This window comes from Podarcis cretensis (assembly GCF_951804945.1).
Source record: "Podarcis cretensis genome assembly, chromosome: 5".
In the NCBI taxonomy this organism is placed as follows: domain Eukaryota; kingdom Metazoa; phylum Chordata; class Lepidosauria; order Squamata; family Lacertidae; genus Podarcis; species Podarcis cretensis.
In genome coordinates, this window is record NC_137174.1 from 32,760,585 (window position 1) to 32,779,440 (window position 18,856).

Genomic DNA, 18,856 nt, shown 5'->3' on the forward strand with positions numbered 1-18,856 from the left:
AATTATTATTATTATTATTATTATTATTATTATTATTATTATTATGCTCCACCACTATGCATGAGCCATGTGTGTATGCAGCACCAATTCCGTGCTACTCAAACATCTCTCCATTATGTGTTTAGCTTCCAAACTGGCATATTATGGTTAACATCTAGGGCTGCAATCTTAACACCACTTACCTGGGAGTAAGCGCTATTGAATTCAATTGGACTACTTTTGAATAGACACGGTGAGGATTACTACCCAAGAACTGGTAACCAACCATAGGCATGCATATTCAGTCTATTTGTATTTTATTTCTTTTCTTTCTATATATACATATACAAAAAGAATTCCAGATGAAATTTTAAATAATGACATTGTCGTCTTATTACTCAAGACTGGCAAGATGTGAGGAACAGGGAGAGAAGGGGAAACCAGCAGCCGTTGATCAGCAAGGCAGATATATATCACTGCCACCTGTTTATGAGTAAACATGATAAAATGCTTCCCATATATTCAGAAGTTCATAATGGTCATAGTGCAGGAAACAGAGTTATTAATCAACTCAGAAGATCTCTGAGACTCTCCTAAGCCAAGGCAATAAAATCTCCACTGTCATCAGCTTCATAAGCTGAGGAAAAAAGTTATAAGACTGTCAAGCAGTACATTCGATTTGTGGATGCTGTGCTGAAGAACGATCACCTGAGTACACTGGCTTTTTTAAAAAAAAATACGTTTGCATATCCAAAGACAGACGCTTTTAATGGTAATTTAAGTTGAATGGGAGAGTTAAGCACCTGCTTGAATCTCTCCCACTGAAATCAATGGGTTCTGACTTGATAAGGTCTAAAGAATTTGTGCTAAGTTTATTGCTATTTTATACAATGCCCTCTATGCATTTTGCAAAAAAGAACAAGTTTCTACCCCAAGCAGCTTACAATTTAAAACCCCCAGACAAAATGGAGACAAAAGGAGGAGAGGGAAACTGAGAAGAATTTGTGGTTATTTCAGTCACACATGCTTAGGCTTAGTAGGATATTGGAATTTGGGGTTTGTTCCAAAAGCATCATGGAAAATAAGGTTTGTTTGATGATGCTCTTGTGAGCACATGAGTTGCCGATAAACTAGGCCCACGTAGTCCTGAATTTTGTTTTAACAGTGGTACACCTCACGTGGTACCCATGTGGTATGGCGAAAGACTTTCCCAGATGCCATGTTCCCAGCATCTGGTATTCATAAATATATTCCCTCTGTACAGCAAAATGCCATTTACCTATCATGAATAATTGCTGCTGATAGTCCTGCCCTACCACTAGATTTGTCTAAATCTTTTAAAAGAAAAACAAATTTTAATATGGAATGCTTTTTATAGCACATGAGGGACAAAAAGTGCCCTCTTGTCATTTTAAGCAGCAATGCCATTTCTTAAAATCCTTAGGTTGGCTTCATGTATGTGCCTGGAACCTACACGAGCTTCTTCTCCTTACCTTCAACCCCTTCCATGGCCTTGTCCCTCCTCATAACTCACCGCCTACAGACCAAGACATCCCTAAGTTTGACTTTTGCTTGTCCAGTCCACATTTGTGCAAAGGTCTCCTACTCCCCCAAATGACTTATCTGCCGCTTTTAAAATTATATTTATATCCCAGTTTCTTTGAGGTGGTACACATGGTTCACCCCATGTTCAATTTTAACTTTCCAACAACCCTGTCAGGTAGGTTTGGCTGAGAGACGGTGACTTGCCCAAGATCACCCCAGTCAGCTGCAATACCGAGCAGGATTTGAACCTTGGTCTCCCAGGTTCAACACTCTAGCCGCTATACCAAACTGGCTTCATATCTACGTGGGACTGCCTCTGCACAAGGCCACGGGTCTTGCTTTACTCATGAAACCCACCTTCACAGCACAATCCTACACATATCTACATGGAAGACAGATCCATTATGTCTCATAAGCCTTCCTTCCAGGTAAGAGTGGATAGCACTGCAGCCTAAATGCATTTGCTTGGATATTGTAGGGTTTTCAATATGACACTTACCCAACAGGATAATTAGAAGGATGAATATCTGAGTATCATAAAATACTTCATATACTTAGTACCACGGAAATTAAATTTCTGTATTCTGCCATCAAACAAGTTCTAAAGAACGTTTATTTTTAAAACAGCTACTTCTGCCCAAGATATATAGTCTTTAGGGAATGTGCATAGTTCACATAAAGCATACTAAACAAAACTACTGTAGTCTGAAGTGAATTAAAATGCATTACTAACACACTGCACTTTCATAAGCTTGAAAAAATATGACAGCAGTTGGGTCAGATATTTCAATTTACTGGCTTCTCCTTAGAAATGCTTAAGTAGAGATCAAGAGGTATACAGGAGGTTTCAGAGAAACTACTTGGCAATGATCCTTTCACAAGAGTTATTCAAAATCCATCAGACAGTAACCCCAGGTCACTAACAACCTGTGTTTTACATAGTAAAGAGCCCCTCTCAGATCTTAATTACTTCCCGTAAGCATCCCTTCCCTCCTAATACCTGCTCCCTCACATTTTCTCTCAGTAAAGCCTGTCGTTATTCTGTAATAACTTACCTCTAACCATATGTCTGGAGCAATTGCACTGTCTCGAGACAAAACGGCTAATGTCTGTATGTTTCAATATGGGTTGCACCAGCAAAGTATTTCAAGGACCAATTAGCTCCACACAAGCAAAGCCAAGAATCTCACAAACCTCATTTAACCCTCCTGATTTGGGAGAGAGAGAGAACTTCTCAACTGGGAGAAATTGTCAGCACTTGAAGTCTGAGCAAAATGTAGACTGGGGAAAGTTTTCCTGGAGTGCACCTCCATGTTATCCATGTGGAGCAGATATAATGTAGTGGCTAAGGGACTTGAACTATACTATATAGAAGTTCCTGGATGCAACCCCCAGTTGGTCTTATGTAAGTCCACCCCTTTTCAGCCTCTGCTCTCCACCCATCTGCCATTTGAGGATAACATTACTGGCCTAGCTTACAGGGGTGCTGGTATGTGTTTTAAAAAACCCCAGATAAAATATGTGAAGCTCTTTGAAGCTTTGCATCTTTTAGGTCTACATAAAACTGTATGAAGAGTCTCAAAATACTTTTCTCTTTGCAACACGATCTCATGAATTTGTTCTATAATAGCCACTGGAGAATGCTTCTTGTTTTTTCCTTTAATTTGTTTTTGGAAGGGCATATTCTAAGATGTTTTTGTCACCTGAGCAGCCAAGCCTAGAGATTAGGGATGGCCTACAGTTTTCATAAATTTAGATTCCCCCCTCCCAACAACTTCCATTATGACAGGGAAGCATCCACTTATATTTCATGGTAGCCTTAAGCTAAAAGCAAAATTATGAGTTGAATGTCTGCATAATTAGCTTCTATTTCCATCTACTCCAAGCTCCGTCTTCAGGGGAGAAATTTGTTTCTGCTACTTCAACTTTTCAGTATTCCCTGCAATTAAGTTGCCCCCTCAACAGCACCCAACACTGTGGGGAGGCCCTTCGGTACCTAAGATGAAACCAAAGAAGCTGAAAATTAAATCATCATTCCTGAGCCTCATTTCAGGAAGAAATAGCCAGAGCCAATATCTCTACATAGAAATTTATAGCTATTGATAGTTGACAAATGAAATAAGCCAATCAACCTTTTAAACGGATTACAGTAACCAAGAATTCACTTCTGCATAATCACATATACTTGCTGTCATTATATACAATGTCACTTACTTTCTGGTTGTTTTTCATTTGGAGTTATAGATCTCACAAAATCTTGTGGGGTCATAAATACTTCTGATTCTCCATGTTCACTTATTACTTTCAAGGTTGCAAAATAGCGAAAGATTTTATCTGGAGTTGAGTACGCTCGGATCCTGTTTTCGTACTCCATTACCTAAAAATATAGAGAAAGAGAACATCAGATTCCCCCCATTCAAACAGCACAACGATTTGCTTTGACACGTGTAGGTAATTCCATATACAACCCCTGCAAAAATGCTAGCCAATAAAACAACTTACTGTACTACATATAGAAAAGGGAATGATTTAGTGATGGGCAGACCCAACCAAACACTTTGGTTCTTCACTTTTCTTTGGGTCCTTTATCACTATAGTCTCTTCTAAGCCCTCAAGCATGATAATTTCAACAAGTCTTTATTGGTCTGTGACCAAAATCATTCATTCAATATAGTATACGTCAGTAAAAAGTATTTGCCTCTGTTCCAGTAGTGTGGCATTTAATAATAACTAGCAAAACTGCCATTGTGACAGGCAGGGGATGTTGAGAAGGCTGTGCATGTCTAAATAATGGGGACACATGGCACATATACATGATACAGAAATCATCCACTTATATGGGAAACATATTGGGGGCTAAACTTGCTCCCTCTTCCTGATGACCACCATGTCTTGGACAGGTTGCAGGTTCACACCCATCTCAGCTGTGCCAGGATTGTGTTCACTGGCCATGGTAGAGTGTGACTGAACGGTCAGAACTAGTTATTAAAATGTTGCATTTTGAACACTAAATGTTGTGGTCCTTGCAAACACATCCCTTTATAACTCATTTAATTCCATTTATGAATGGCTTCCCATCAAATATTCTGAATCAATATAATAATAAAAATCACCAGCAATATAAGAAACAATGTCAAATATATTAAAAAAAAATCAAATCCAATTCAGGTACACAGCCTGGGATAAAAACTTTATTTATAACTATTGTTGGAAAAAAATAAAAAAGGTGACTGTCTGATACATAACGGAACAGATTTCGTTACCCAGTTCCTATACTGAGTCAAACAGCTTTCCCTAAGGCCATTCATCAAATTCATGGCATATGTGAAAGGGGTACATCCCCCACGCAGACACATTATTACTTTGCCACATTAGGCCTTTAATCAACCAAACGGCCTTTTTCAAAATGCTCTCACTTTCATTTTTTTTTTAATAATTTTTTTTATTAATTTTCCAATTTTTAACAAACATAACAAAAACAACATGGAAACAAACACAAAAAATCATAATTTCTTAACCTTATTTCCATAAGCCTCTTTTCTCGGACTTCCCCATACCTTCCCCTTTTTGCATCCTTTTTTTTTTTACAATTATTCAACAACCCTTTTAGCCAATTAAATATAAATTCATTCTCCTTTTCAATTTCACCCTAAATCAAACAAAATTTACCGCTGTAATTCTACATTTTCCTCTCCCTTAGCATTTTAGCACTCCTCAATTTTATAATAACTCTTAAGATATATTTTAAACTTCTTCCAATCTTCTTCCACAGTCTCTTTCTCTTGGTCGCGGATTCTGCCGGTCATTTCTGCCAGTCCCATAAAGTCGATCACTTTCGCCTGCCATTCCTCCAGCGTGGGTAGCTCTTGTGTCTTCCAATACTTTGCTAGAAGAATCCTTGCTGCCGTAGTAGCGTACAAAAAGAAATTTTTATCCTTCCTCGGCAGCAGCTGGCCGACCATACCCAAGAGAAATGCCTCTGGTTTCTTATGAAAGGTGCATTTAAGTACTTTCTTAATCTCATTATAAATCATTTCCCAGAAGGCCTTAATCTTTGGGCAGGTCCACCAAAGGTGGAAGAAGGTACCTTCAGTCTCTTTACATTTCCAACATTTGTTATTGGGCAAATGATAAATCTTCGCAAGCTTGACTGGAGTCATGTACCACCTGTAAATCATTTTCATAATGTTTTCTCGTAAGGCATTACATGCCGTGAATTTAATACCTGTGGTCCATAACTGCTCCCAGTCAGCAAACATAATGTCATGACCTATGTCCTGTGCCCATCTAATCATAGCTGGCTTCACTGTCTCATCTATTGTATTCCACTTCAACAGCAAGTTATACATTCTTGATAAATTCTTAGTATTGGGTTCTAACAATTCTGTTTCTAGTTTCGATTTCTCCACCTGGAAACCGATTTTCCTGTCTTGTTTGTAGGCCTCCATTATTTGAAAATAATGGAGCCAATCCCGTACTTGGACTTTATTTTCTCAAAACTTTGTAGTTTAAATTCACCACCTTCTTGTTCTAGAATTTCAGAATATTTTGGCCAATTAGTTCTCATATTAAGTTTCTTTACCTCCTTAGCCTCCATTGGTGAAAGCCACCTGGGAGTTTTATTTTCCAGTAAATCTTTATACCGAATCCAAACATTATATAGTGCTTTCCTAACAATATGATTTTTAAAACCCTTATACACTTTAACCTTGTCATACCAAATATATGCATGCCAACCGAAATTATTATCAAATCCTTCCAAGTCTAGAATGTCTGCATTTTCAAGAAGTAGCCAGTCTTTTAACCAGCAGAAAGCTGCCGATTCATAATACAATCTTAAGTCCGGCAGGGCAAACCCCCCTCTTTCTTTAGAATCAGTAAGTATCTTAAACTTAATTCTGGGCTTTTTGCCCTGCCAGACAAATTTAGATATATCTTTCTGCCACTTCTTGAAACAGTCCAATTTATCAACAATTTGTAATGTCTGAAACAAAAATAACATTCTAGGCAATACATTCATATTGATTACTGCAATTCGACCTAACAAGGAAAGCTTCAGGTTCGACCATATTTCTAAATCTTTCTTTATCTCTGTCCAGCACTTATCATAATTATCCTTAAATAGGTTTACATTCTTAGATGTCATGTTAATCCCCAGGTATTTTACACTCTTTGCCACCGTTAACCCAGTTTCCTCTTGGAATCTCTCTCTTTCAACATTTGTTAAGTTTTTTTCCAGTACCTTAGTTTTTTGTTTATTCAACTTAAATCCTGCGACCTGACCAAATACTTGAATTAATTCTAAAACTCTTTTGGTACTAGTGTCTGGCTCTTGCAAGGTCATTACTAAGTCATCTGCAAAGGCCTTCAGTTTGTAATGTCTGGCTCCGACCTGAATCCCTTTCACCAGCTGGTCCCCCCTAATCATATTTAACGAAACCTCCAGGACCGATATAAAAAGTAATGGGGATATTGGGCACCCCTGCCGTGTCCCTTTTTCAATAAATAGTTCATCAGTAACCACATTATTTACAATTAACTTTGCCTTTTGCTCAGAATAAATTGCACTTATACCATTTTCAAACTTTTGGCCTACCCCCATCCCATGAAGGTTCTTCTTCATAAATTTCCAAGATATATTGTCAAAGGCTTTCTCCGCGTCCACAAAGATTAAAACTGCCTTTGTATTAATATTCACTGTCAACACAAAATGCTCTCACTTTCAAATGTCCATCTCCACCAGGATTTGCTTTAAGAACTCTGGTTAGGGGCAGAGTGAAAGTGCTTGACGATTTCACAGAAAGTGGGGAGGAGGGGAGTGACTATGCAAACAGGTCATCAGAAAACTACCTTCAGTCAATACTCTACAGTATATTTTAAAGAAATTCAATTCAAGGCACATAGCAGCAGAGCAAAACCACCTGAAAGTTCAGCTTACATCAGCTTCCCATCTTTTGCATTCTTAATAAACTGCAGCTTAAGGTCAGACAAATCAACTGAAACAGGAAGCAAGTGCTAACAACTCTTCCAGCTGTTTATCTTAATTTAGCATGGATCTAAGCCTGGCTAAATTTTGAAAAATAGGACAGGGGAAAGCTGACACAGCAATTTCATGACCAATTGCAGTATCTGAAGTCCTCTGTAGCCTAGTTGTGCTTTCTCACTGCTGTTAAAATCCAAATCATTCCACGTTACGGATTGTACACAGCTTATGCAACAATTTGATTCAAAACTTTGAAGGAACATGAGTAAGAATCTGCCTGCTGTTGTCACTTACTGCAGTCGTACCCTACCTCTCCTTCAAATAACTCAGGACACTGTACATGGGACATTCTCTATTTTTTGCTCACAACACCCAGTGAGGTAGAGTTAGGCAGAGAGGTCTTGGCTGGTGCAAAGTCATCCTGTGAACATCATGGCAGAGCAGGAACTTCATCCCAGATCCTTGCAGTCTAAATGTGATACACTATTGTCTACAATGGCTTCTTGTATGCCTGAAGGAGTGTCTCCACTTCCATCATTCAGCCTGGACACTGAGATCCAGCACCAAGGGCCTTCTGGCAGTTTCCTCACTGCAAGAAGTGAAGCTACAGGGAACCAGGCAGAGGGCCTTCTTGGTAGTGGCACCTACCCTATGGAACACCCTCCCATCAGATGTCAAGGAGATTATATAACCTTTAGAAGACACCTGAAGGCAGCCCTGTATAGAGATGCTTTCTATTTTTTTATCGGTTTAATGTTTTATTATGTTTTTATATACAGTAGTACCTCGGGTTACATACGCTTCAGGTTACAGACGCTTCAGGTTACAGACTCCGCTAACCCAGAAATATTACCTTGGGTTAAGAACTTTGCTTCAGGATGAGAACAGAAATCGTGCTCCGGCGGCGCAGTGGCAGCAGGAGGCCCCATTAGCTAAAGTTAAGAACAGTTTCAGGTTAAGAATGGACCTCCAGAACGAATTAAGTTCTTAACCCGAGGTACCATTGTATGTTGGAAGCTGCCCAGAGTGGCAGTCAGAAGGGTGGGGTACAAGCAATAAATTATAATAATCAGCGCGCTTCTCCCGAGCGCCAGCCTCCAAACCAGGTCGGGGAACAGTGGGAAGGCGCGCTGCGCCTCCCCGCTGTCCCCCGAGCTTGTGGGCTGCAGGCTGCTGCCCGCAAGCCTTGCAAGCCCATGGGAACTCCCGCCGGGCTAGCAAGGCTTGCGGATAGCTTCCTGAAGCCTGGAGAGCGAGAGGGGTCAGTGCGCACCGGCCCCTCTCGCTCTCCAGGCTTCAGCGAAAGCCTGCATTCGCCCCATAGGACGCACACACATTTCCCCTTCATTTTTGGAGGGGAAAAAGTGCGTCCTATAGGGCGAAAAATACGGTACCTAAATGAGAAGGAAAGCAATGAGTATGCAACATCCATTTTACTGGAAAAGCAACCATAGATGTTGCTGAACTACAACTCCCGTCAGTTCCAGCAAGCATGGCCAGGGATGATGAAAGTCATAGTTCACCAATATCTAGAGACCCAACGGTTGCCCACATCTGCCTTAGTGCAACTATGTGCCCTAGAATCCACTGGAGTTCCATAGCAGACCATGCAGAAAAGGTTTCTGAAAGGCTGAGGAGCTTGAAGAGAAAAATGGCTGCTAACTTAAAACCCACACAGCCTGTCCCATTTAAAAATGTTTCATTTGGCTCACAGAATCTTTAGGAAGACAATGTGCAAAGCCAAGAGTGGGGTGCCAGCAATCTGAAGTTCCATGCTGCACTGTAATGGCAGAGATAAGTTGACATTTATTTTCATTTGGCAGCTTCCTGCAGTGCTCTAATGGGTAACGGGGTTAAAGAAAGATGCTCTAACATCTCACCTTTTGGCAGTGCTCTGAGAGCACAACTGTTACTTCAAAATAAAGGGACCGTGGGCTACTCCGCTGGACCACAGAGGGCAACAGAAGGGGCACAATGCACAGCCACCATCTGTTGTGCTATTTTAACACTTGAAAAATAAACCTGAAACAAGATCAAACTCATAAGGGATATTTCAGTCTTCATAAAGTGACAGAAACTTGGCTTTGGGTATTTGTACCTTCTGCATCTGCAGCTCTTTCAGACAATCCAAAAAGGTTAACATACAATCAGTTGCTTAATCAACAGAAGCCACCAGAGGCACAAGCAGACCTTGTTAAAATATATTCATGCTACAATTTTAATATCAAAAGAAGAGTAATAGTTTATCACAGGATCACAGTGAAGAAAGGGTAACTTAAAAAGTAAGCACGATCAAGAGAAACTATAGACTATAGACTATAGACTCCTTGACTTCCAACATCAATGGAACAGTTAGATCAGCACCATTTGAACCACCCAGACCAGAAATATTCCTCATTTTCAGACTCAGGGCTTACTTTTAATCCTAACTTCCAACAGTGGAACCATTTTATTTATTTGACTGTATATATTGCTCTTTCTCTGACTGTCTGCTGATACTAGTAAAATGAATATTATGCTATGTACTGCTCCCATTTGGTATATATAATGGATCAAGACAGGTGACTGCATTTTTGAACTCTCCTTTTGTTATGGCTACGGATTATTTGGGGGTGTTCCCTATAAGACTGCCATGATGAACTTCTCCACTTCAAAATTTACTACAGCATCATCAGCTACAAGTTTATTAGTTCATTTTACCATAATAATGATTTTAGTAATATGTTGTAGACAGCTCCATGGTCATTCAGGGCAGTCCAACTAAAGAAAAACTTTATCCCTCCCTACTACAGTTTTATTGACAATATCCTGGGAATTGTGGAGAGGGAGAAAGAGAGAATGATTAATACTATGGCGCAAAATGCCCAGTCAGTTTTGGGGGTTCTTCCAATGGTTTGAATTGCCACAGCCTACATATGTTTAAGATATCAAATCAATTTATACCAAATATGTTTGAGATTTCCTTTCTTCATGCAGAATTTTTAACCAAAATGCAATCATACCAATAAAACAGGTATCAACAATTCACCTCCAAAATTTATTAAGAGAGAAGACTCCCCCAGCTAATTCTAGCTGCTCAGATTTACTGGCTAGGAAGGTTGCTCTTCTGGCAAATAAAAACAGAGAAACGTGGATGTATCAAAAGTGTTTTTGATTTTTAAGTATTTGTAAAAACCCAGCCATTTCTGATCACCGTATTTCAGCAAAATGGAAATCAAAAGTCCAGTAACTGTCAAAACAGAATAAAATAAAGGATTCCTCAGAGACAAATTCCCTTAACTAAAAAAGAGAAGTCTCATCATATTATCACCCATAGGGCAGTAATACTTGGAGGAACTAATAACTTTTCCCAGACATTACAGAAAAGTCCTACTGCTATATAGAACTATTTCACCCCAAAAGAATTACTACCCCTCACACCATTCATATTTCTTTTTACTGGTCATTAACCCTCAGTCACATCTGCACCTTTCCCTTCTCCTGGTGTTCCGAAGTGGTTCACAACAAGTTGTCAGTCCCTGAGTTATTCGTACATGAACAAGTCGCAAGGATTTATCTGACAAAGGAACTATTATATTCTCACTTCCTTCACTACCGAGTCACACTCCAACATGCCTCGCGTGTCAGCTTTGATTTACTCGGCCATTTTTAATTGCCTTCTTTAATGGTATCAAGACAGAAATGGTTTCCAAGCCCTAAAGCTTAAAACAGATTTCATCTCCCCGCAACCCTCCCTTTTAGGTATATCACAATCATAAAACAGTTTGCTGTCGATTGCTCCACATATAAATTCATTAGCCTATCAAGAATGCCAGGACACCCGAGAAGCTCTTCTGCATAGATAAAAGCACACACCCAAAGCACACATTCTCCCCTAGGATGCGATGAAAGAGCAAAGAGCCTTTGGATGTGTATCTCAAACAGCAACACACCACGCAGAACCTAACTGCAGTTTATTTGCAATGGGGCAGAAGTATGTTCCTTTCAAAGACAAACACATCCATTAGTTCTTGGCCAATGGAACACCAGCTCACACCCGAGCTCTGGTTCAGATAAAATGCTAAACTAATTAGAATTACACCCAAACAAGGTCCGAAAGAAGCTCTTTGAACCCCAGTCATAATTTTCTATTGATCCAGAATCGTATAAACCACCAACAAATTGGTAGTGAGACAAATGGGACATAAAGCTTTCTATTAATGACTGCCTTAAGAATGACCCAAGAAGAGACATGCAGAGCAGATGGAGACCCGTGTCATTCCATATGTGGTTGGTTTCTAACCTGCTATCTGTCCCAGCCAGTATGACTAGCGTGAAATGAGCTGTGGTCTACCAGATCTCCTATCCCTGCTTTACATTTCTACACACACCTCAGCAACTGAAGACCACAACAATTTCACACCTCTTGATGGTATAACTGACTGCAGTTTAATGCAAAATATCCCAGTGCAACAAGAATACATACCTTACGGTCCCGAAATCCAGACCGCTGCTTCTTCTTCTTTTCTTCGACCGGAGCATCTTCATCGCTTGACTCAACAGCTTTCCCATCATCACTTCCTTCATTCACTACTTCTTCTCTGTTCTTCATCTTCTCACCAGGCTCTGCCCTTATATCATGTTTCACAGATGATGGTGCTTCTGCATGGGCTCTGAGAGAAAACAAGAAGGAAGTGTGAAGCAAGAACATCTGATCTTTTAAAATGCCTGTCAGATTGTATTTTTGAAAAGCTACAAATTCAACAAGAACTTTGCAATTAGATCCTTCCTCAGAGAAGTGAAAACCTTGTTCTAGGTACCCAACAAGCACCTTCTGCATTTAAGGAATAGCCTGTGGCTTCAAAAACCATGATTTATAAAGCTATAGCTGAGTATCACAGCTATGCGCTCCTCAGACCTCCACTCTTCCTATGCCAGCTTTGGCCTAGATCTCCATGCCAAAGTAGGTACAGGGTGGGAGAATGGAGAAGCATGGCATTCAACTAAGGCTTTACAAATCATGGTTTATTAAGCAGTGGCTCAGCATCCAATGTAGCGACTGAATAAAGATCACTGAAAAGTCACTTCTTAACGAGCAACCTAAAGGTTTTCCCCCAAAACAGCAGCACCCAATGCCAACATTTTACACCCAATATCCACTCACCATGTATACCTTAAATGGCACATACAAAATTTCCAAGGTCAGAAGCAATAAATAAATCTCACTATAAGTTTAAAACTCCCTGGCACGATGATTGAAAACACAATTCTACTGACCCCAGTGAATGGGAACTATTATACTGGTGCATATTCTCAACAGCATCCAACAGTCTCACTGAATGTCTTCAAAAGTGGTGGAATAAGTTTCAGAGCAGTTCTTTCATTCAATTGAAACAATATTTTATAACTGCCTACACAATGGGCATTTTCCTGACTGTGACTTCCATGGGAATGATGGAATTAGGTTGCTAGATGTAATAAACTTTCTCTTGCCTCCTTTTCTTGGAGTTTCCAAATACCATAACCTTTGCTAGGGGAAAAGCAGATAGTGTATATTGTACAATAAATAGATGAATGCTGTATATTGTACAAGTCAAGATTTTTCAAAAATCATTTTTAAAGGGAAATGCAGCGCAGTGTCTCTCTTTCGATTCCACCGAACTCAAGTAACTAAAATGTACTGAAATTACTTTTTTCTGGGTTTTTTCCAGAATATTGACTGAGTCCACATTATTAAGTGAATTTCACACTTCCTCATCTGCTCTACTGTATGATGAAAGGGAGAGGGCACTAGTGCTTTCTCCCCAGAAAAATACTGATCAGAAAATGCTTCTCACACAAGCCCGAAAATTCTCTGCCCCAAAATAAACAAGCAGTTAAAGCAATAAAGGAAGGATCATAAAAATTGGTTTTGCCTTCAGAACTGCAGCGTTCACAACAAACAACCTGCTCAGCCTCCACTCTGTTGATTTATTTTTGATCCCCAACAAGTGATGAACTGGGCTGCATTCCTTTCCTTTATGAAGCCGCAGAACTTGTAGTGCAAAGGATTGATGATAATGGTAACTGAAGCTCCTTGGCCATAAGCTATGAGACGGGAACCCAAATGCATGGCACAGGGAGTCTCTGCTTTGCAAACGCAATTCCTGATACCATCAGGAGGTGGAAAGTTAAGCGCTCAAAGTTATTTCGCAGCACAATCCTATGCATGTCTATGCTGAAGAGCATGCCTGTGAAACTCCAACTTTCTATATTTTGGGGGAGCAAGAAAGGGCATTTATTACACTAAATAAACAGGGCACTTTGTAGAGTAAGATGAGCAAGAAAGGTCCCTGTCCAGAAGCACTTTCAATCTAAATTTCAACAGAAAGTAGGACGGGGCAGAGAAGAAAAAAAAAATAAAGGAGCAAAAATTTGTGATTTCAAGTTTAAGTTTTGGGGAGAGGGGGCTTAAAGCCTTAAAGCCAAACCTTCATGGGAAGAGCGAGTCTTTTGGTACCACACTGGTGTTCGTGAAGGAAGGAAGCTCTATAGACAACCAGTAGCAAGGGAATACAGCCATACTTTGGGTTAAAGTAGCTTCGGGTTGAGCGTTTTTGGGTTGCGCTCTGCAGCGACCCAGAAGTAACGGAACGTGTTACTTCCGGGTTTCGTCGCTTGTGCATGCGTAGACGCTCAAAATGTTCAAAATTCAACGCTCAAAATTCAAAATGTTTGCTTCAGGATGCGAACAGGGCTCCAGAACGGATCCCGTTCACATCCAGAGGTACCACTGTATGGGCAGAGTCATTTAAGGGTACAGAATACAGGGCTAGGTAAGAAACAGGCATTGGGATTTTAAATAGGAGAGACATTCCTCAATATACTGTGCTATTTTCACAAATATTTGCGAGTTGCTAGATTTTCAAGTCTGACCTAGAATCAACTCCGATTTTTAGGGTATAGATGTACACATAGCCACACACACACAAAGCTTCTATTAAAATGCAACAGAGGGATCATGCGCTCTCAGTCTGAGAAATCACAAGGAAGCCATGAAGAACAAGGCTGTCTCCCAGGAGTGATGGCCTCTCAAGTCCAGCTCTTCACACATATTTCCTCATTGCAAATATATGAATTTTAAACAGATTTAAGACCAGGGGGAAACTAGGACATCTGCTTCAGGAGAGGAAAAACCCACACACCCATTTCTCTTCATGCTAGCTGCTGATCAACCTCTGACACGTAGTGTATGTGACAGACTTGAAAGCACTAATAAATTAAAGCACACTGCAGAACACTAGGGAAGTATTAAATCGTAGAGAAATGCTGCCAGCGTCCTTTAAACAAAGTCACCATTATGAATGCAAATTAACATACGCCTAGGTTATAATGATAAAACAGCAAAGCATCTACAATAATGTAAATCATAAAAATTTATGAAGCTTCTGCTGAGAAGTAGTGTTATTGGCTCACAAGGTGCTGGGCAAAGCAATATAGGAAAACCAGATTTACAGTGAAATCCTATTCATATCTCCTTGGAAGTACATTCCAACATGTTCTGAATGTGCAGCCTAAGTCTGCAATCCTATACCCAGTTTCCTGGGAGTAAGACCTACTGAATAGGACCTCAGTGCAAACATTTGCAGCACAATGCAGTTAATCACCTGCATGAATTTGCCCACACATCTGTTAGTACCAAAAAGAGAGAACCTCTATTTTAAGAAAATTAATTATTTAGGAATCTAGGCAATTATATGAGTGTCGGGGATGGGGAGGGAAGCTTATCTGAATGAATTTGTTAAAAGAGTAATTCCACATATGTGGCTATCTCTACATTTTTAATACTCTTATAAAACCAACAAACTTGTAATTGAAAACATTGGGAACATTATGCAGTTAATAATCAATCTTCGATCTGCTTTACAATACATCTCACGTTATTGACTACCTACAAAATATGACTTATGCAGCCATATTGTCGCTTCAGCAAACATGACCCAGAGCACTTGTTCTGGACTCCAACTTCACTACTGGGCATCGTTAATAATGACATGAAGACTTGCTATTGCACAGTTTTGATCAGGGTATTCCAGAGTTTGGCTCGTTATCACATCAGCAGAAACACAGAGAGACTCTATAATAGTACTTTCTACAGTCTCTATTTTTATCAGTCTTTTCCACTGGTGACAATAATAATGGAAGGTAAAGTATTGCAGCCAGATTATGCATCAGAAATTATGGCAATTATTGTCCCTATATTGCAGTGGGAGGCTAAGAGATATTTGCTTATCTAAGGACAATTTCACTCAGGCTCAGGCAGAGGTGAGATGCAAATGGGGGCCTATCTGGTTCACAACCAACTCTCTTAACCACATCTTCCTATCAGCCCCAAGGTAAGTTCATTAATAGTATCCCCATAAAATGGGACAAGAACAATGAGCATTCAGTCACCAGCCAGGCCTCTGTACTCTTTTTTAATGAGGCTTTAATTTAATTCAATTTTCAAAAAGATCTACAGAAAAGGGTGAAGTGATCATGGAGGCTCATAGGAACCGTGCCAGGAGTTTTAAATAGGAATACGGTGCAGCTTCTGACTGATAGAGGATGTAAATTCTTCCTTGCACTAAAGTGATAAAAGCCCATTAGTGCATTAAAACATGAAAACTCTGTGTCCAAGAGGAAAGTGCTCATTCTTCAAATCCAAACAGAGCTGCACTTGCCAGGACAGTTTCAAAAAGCCGCACAAGGGGCCCAATTGCCTTGCAAATAGGCAAAACACAAGGGAAACTCACTGCGTGTCAATTGGGCCCATAAAAAGGACAAGTTGCTATTCAATTGTGTTTTGTCTTCTGCAGAATGCTGTACTCAGGCTGGCATGGAGGAAAAAATTCTAATATGTATTCTTGGGAGATATTAAACATGTCAAATCCACAACTGGGCAATATCTGTTTTAGCACTAAAGTGTCACAGTATTGTGAAAATCTACAATTCACTCTGAGAAATGAGAGCTGGCTGTGTAGCTCCTCTGGAGAACATTTACCACCACTGGGGAATGCTTTAAAATACAAATAGTATATAGTGTGCACCATGATTTCCTCTCCAGGTTTACTCCATAGGACAACTTTTTCCACCCAGCGATATGTGTTTTTAGTTTAGTTCCTAGTCCAATAGGAGAATGAGAAAACAGTATTTTGAATCTGAAAATTGAAAAAGAGGACAAACCACTACCACAATCTGTTTTCCTATCCTTTATTGCCTTTGAAAACACTTGTATCAGCCATCAGCAAGCCCTCTGCATACTGACTTCTCTGATGATGTACAAATCTAGGCATGAAGGCTATACTCTGCCTCCAGGAACCTCTGAATATCAGTTTGATGGGAAAGAACAGTTGCTGAGCTATTGTGCTCTTGAGGTTCCCAGAGGCATCTGGCTGGTCACTGCAAGAAACAGGATCTGGACTACACAAACCTTTGTTCTAATCTAGCAGATCTCTGATGTCCGTGTAAGACAGAAACCCTGCAAGGTGCCATATATGCAAGGGCATATCAGAATTTCTATGCACATACAATCTTGCCTAGTTCATTTGGGACACTGTGGGGCTCCTATTTGATCTTTCTCTTGCCACACAATACTGTAACTAAAAGGGAAGCTCAAACCAGTACTACAAGCATTTTGGGGATCTAATTTGGTCCATATCCACTCATTGCTTCATACTCTGCCTGAGGTTCTACTGTTCTACTTCTCTCAGTATGTTGCTTTGCGAGGATTTGGCCCCGAAAAGAGATTAATAAGAAACAGGAATGAACTGATCTCCTTGCTGATACCTTCAAGAGACCACAGAGTTTCCCTGAATACAAAAGTCTACAGTATTAAATAAGACCCTTGAATTCTGAAACTCTCTTCCCAACAGCACTTACCAAATAGAGACCACAGGCATTCCTTAGCATTCATCTTTCCACCACCAGTCCCTTGTCCAGGCCCACTCACTGGTGACAAGAGATTTGGAGGACATCCCTGAGTAGCCCCTACCTGCTCCTCACTGGGATTGCCCATTCACTTGAGGTGGGAACTGGAATATATTTCTAATCTACTCCCAGTAGAGACAACTATGTAAGGGATGGGGATGAAGTAACTGAATTCCTGCCTGTGTGCATAGAAGATGACTGAAACATGATTTATATGAAATGGGGATGGCAAGGCCACTTTGCCAAGTATGCTGGATTTTCAGAGATATATGCTCAGACTATGGCATTTCCCAAAAGATTTATATCTGTATCATATTACTGGGAATGGAAATTCCCTTACACTGTACCATATAAAACTATCAAATGTGCAGTAGCCCTTCTGCTCATTTAGGCATTTTTAAACTGTTTCCTGCTGACAAAGACATGCTAATACAGAGCTGGCTGATGATGAGTCTAAAGTACATATACCAGGATGTTAAAAGCTTAGCTAGTTAATTTGAGCAATAAAACCATCCTTTACTCACTTTGAACCACAATATTATCCCCAGAAAACAGTCATTATGCTGTTACCTCTGCTCTGCTGTCCACAGTTTGCAAACATACATTTTCAAAGCTCATCAGCTACCATTGGCATTGACTTTTTATGAGGTACACGTTTGGACTATGAGCACTAACATAGCATTACAGAATTATATAGAACGGATTTCATTAGCAATTGTGGAATTAGAATTGCAAACGGGTGTGCCACCTAGTAACTTTAAAACCTGTACTTTGAGAATGAAGATGAGAACCACCTATTCTCCATTAATATTTTTATGTTGTTTTTAGTTTGTGGATTTAAGTTCTTATACAGCAACTAAATACTTTAAATGATGAGTTTCAGTCCCTAATTTCTTCTGTGAGGTACCAAAAACTTGCTGTGAAAATTTTTCCATCCAAGGGATGGCACAACATACCTTCCAATGAGATCTGGAGGTGATACAGAATTCTATTATAAGGACTCTTTTCCATGCACAAAGCAAACAAGCAGAAATTGGGGCAGTATTCTTGCTCCATCAGCACAAGGACTTATGCTTGTACAAGAGAACTTCCCCCTCTGCACCCCCTAAACATGTTCTAGGGTTCCAACAACCCTCCAGAGCAGTTTTAGGAAGAGCTCAGGCCCGCACAGCGAGAGGAGGAAAAGAAAAGTTCTGTTGTGCAAGTGGAAATCCATGTGGTGACAGAACAGGTTAGTTGGTTAAGTCCTGTCCTTCTAAGCAACTTTAACCTACGTTTCCCAGAATCAAAACTTATCATACAGGATTAAAACATGTTCTGAACCTGAAAACCTGTTTTACCCACCTGCCTGTATAACTGGGTTGGTACACATACAATGGCAAACCAAGGTTTACTCTTACCTGAGTAAGCCTTTGGCTTGTA

General features: G+C 40.0%; 1 protein-coding gene across 1 annotated transcript in view; it reads right to left on the minus strand.

The window, feature by feature from the left end:
* Positions 1 to 18,856, minus strand: part of MICU1 (mitochondrial calcium uptake 1) — a 127,447-nt gene that overhangs the window by 84,115 nt on the left and 24,476 nt on the right. The window contains exons 3-4 of the mRNA XM_079976368.1: positions 11,973 to 12,159; positions 3,739 to 3,901 (exon numbers count right to left, since the gene is read on the minus strand). Of these exons, the coding sequence (XP_079832494.1) occupies positions 3,739 to 3,901; positions 11,973 to 12,159 (350 nt within the window). The remainder of the gene's footprint in view (positions 1 to 3,738; positions 3,902 to 11,972; positions 12,160 to 18,856) is intronic.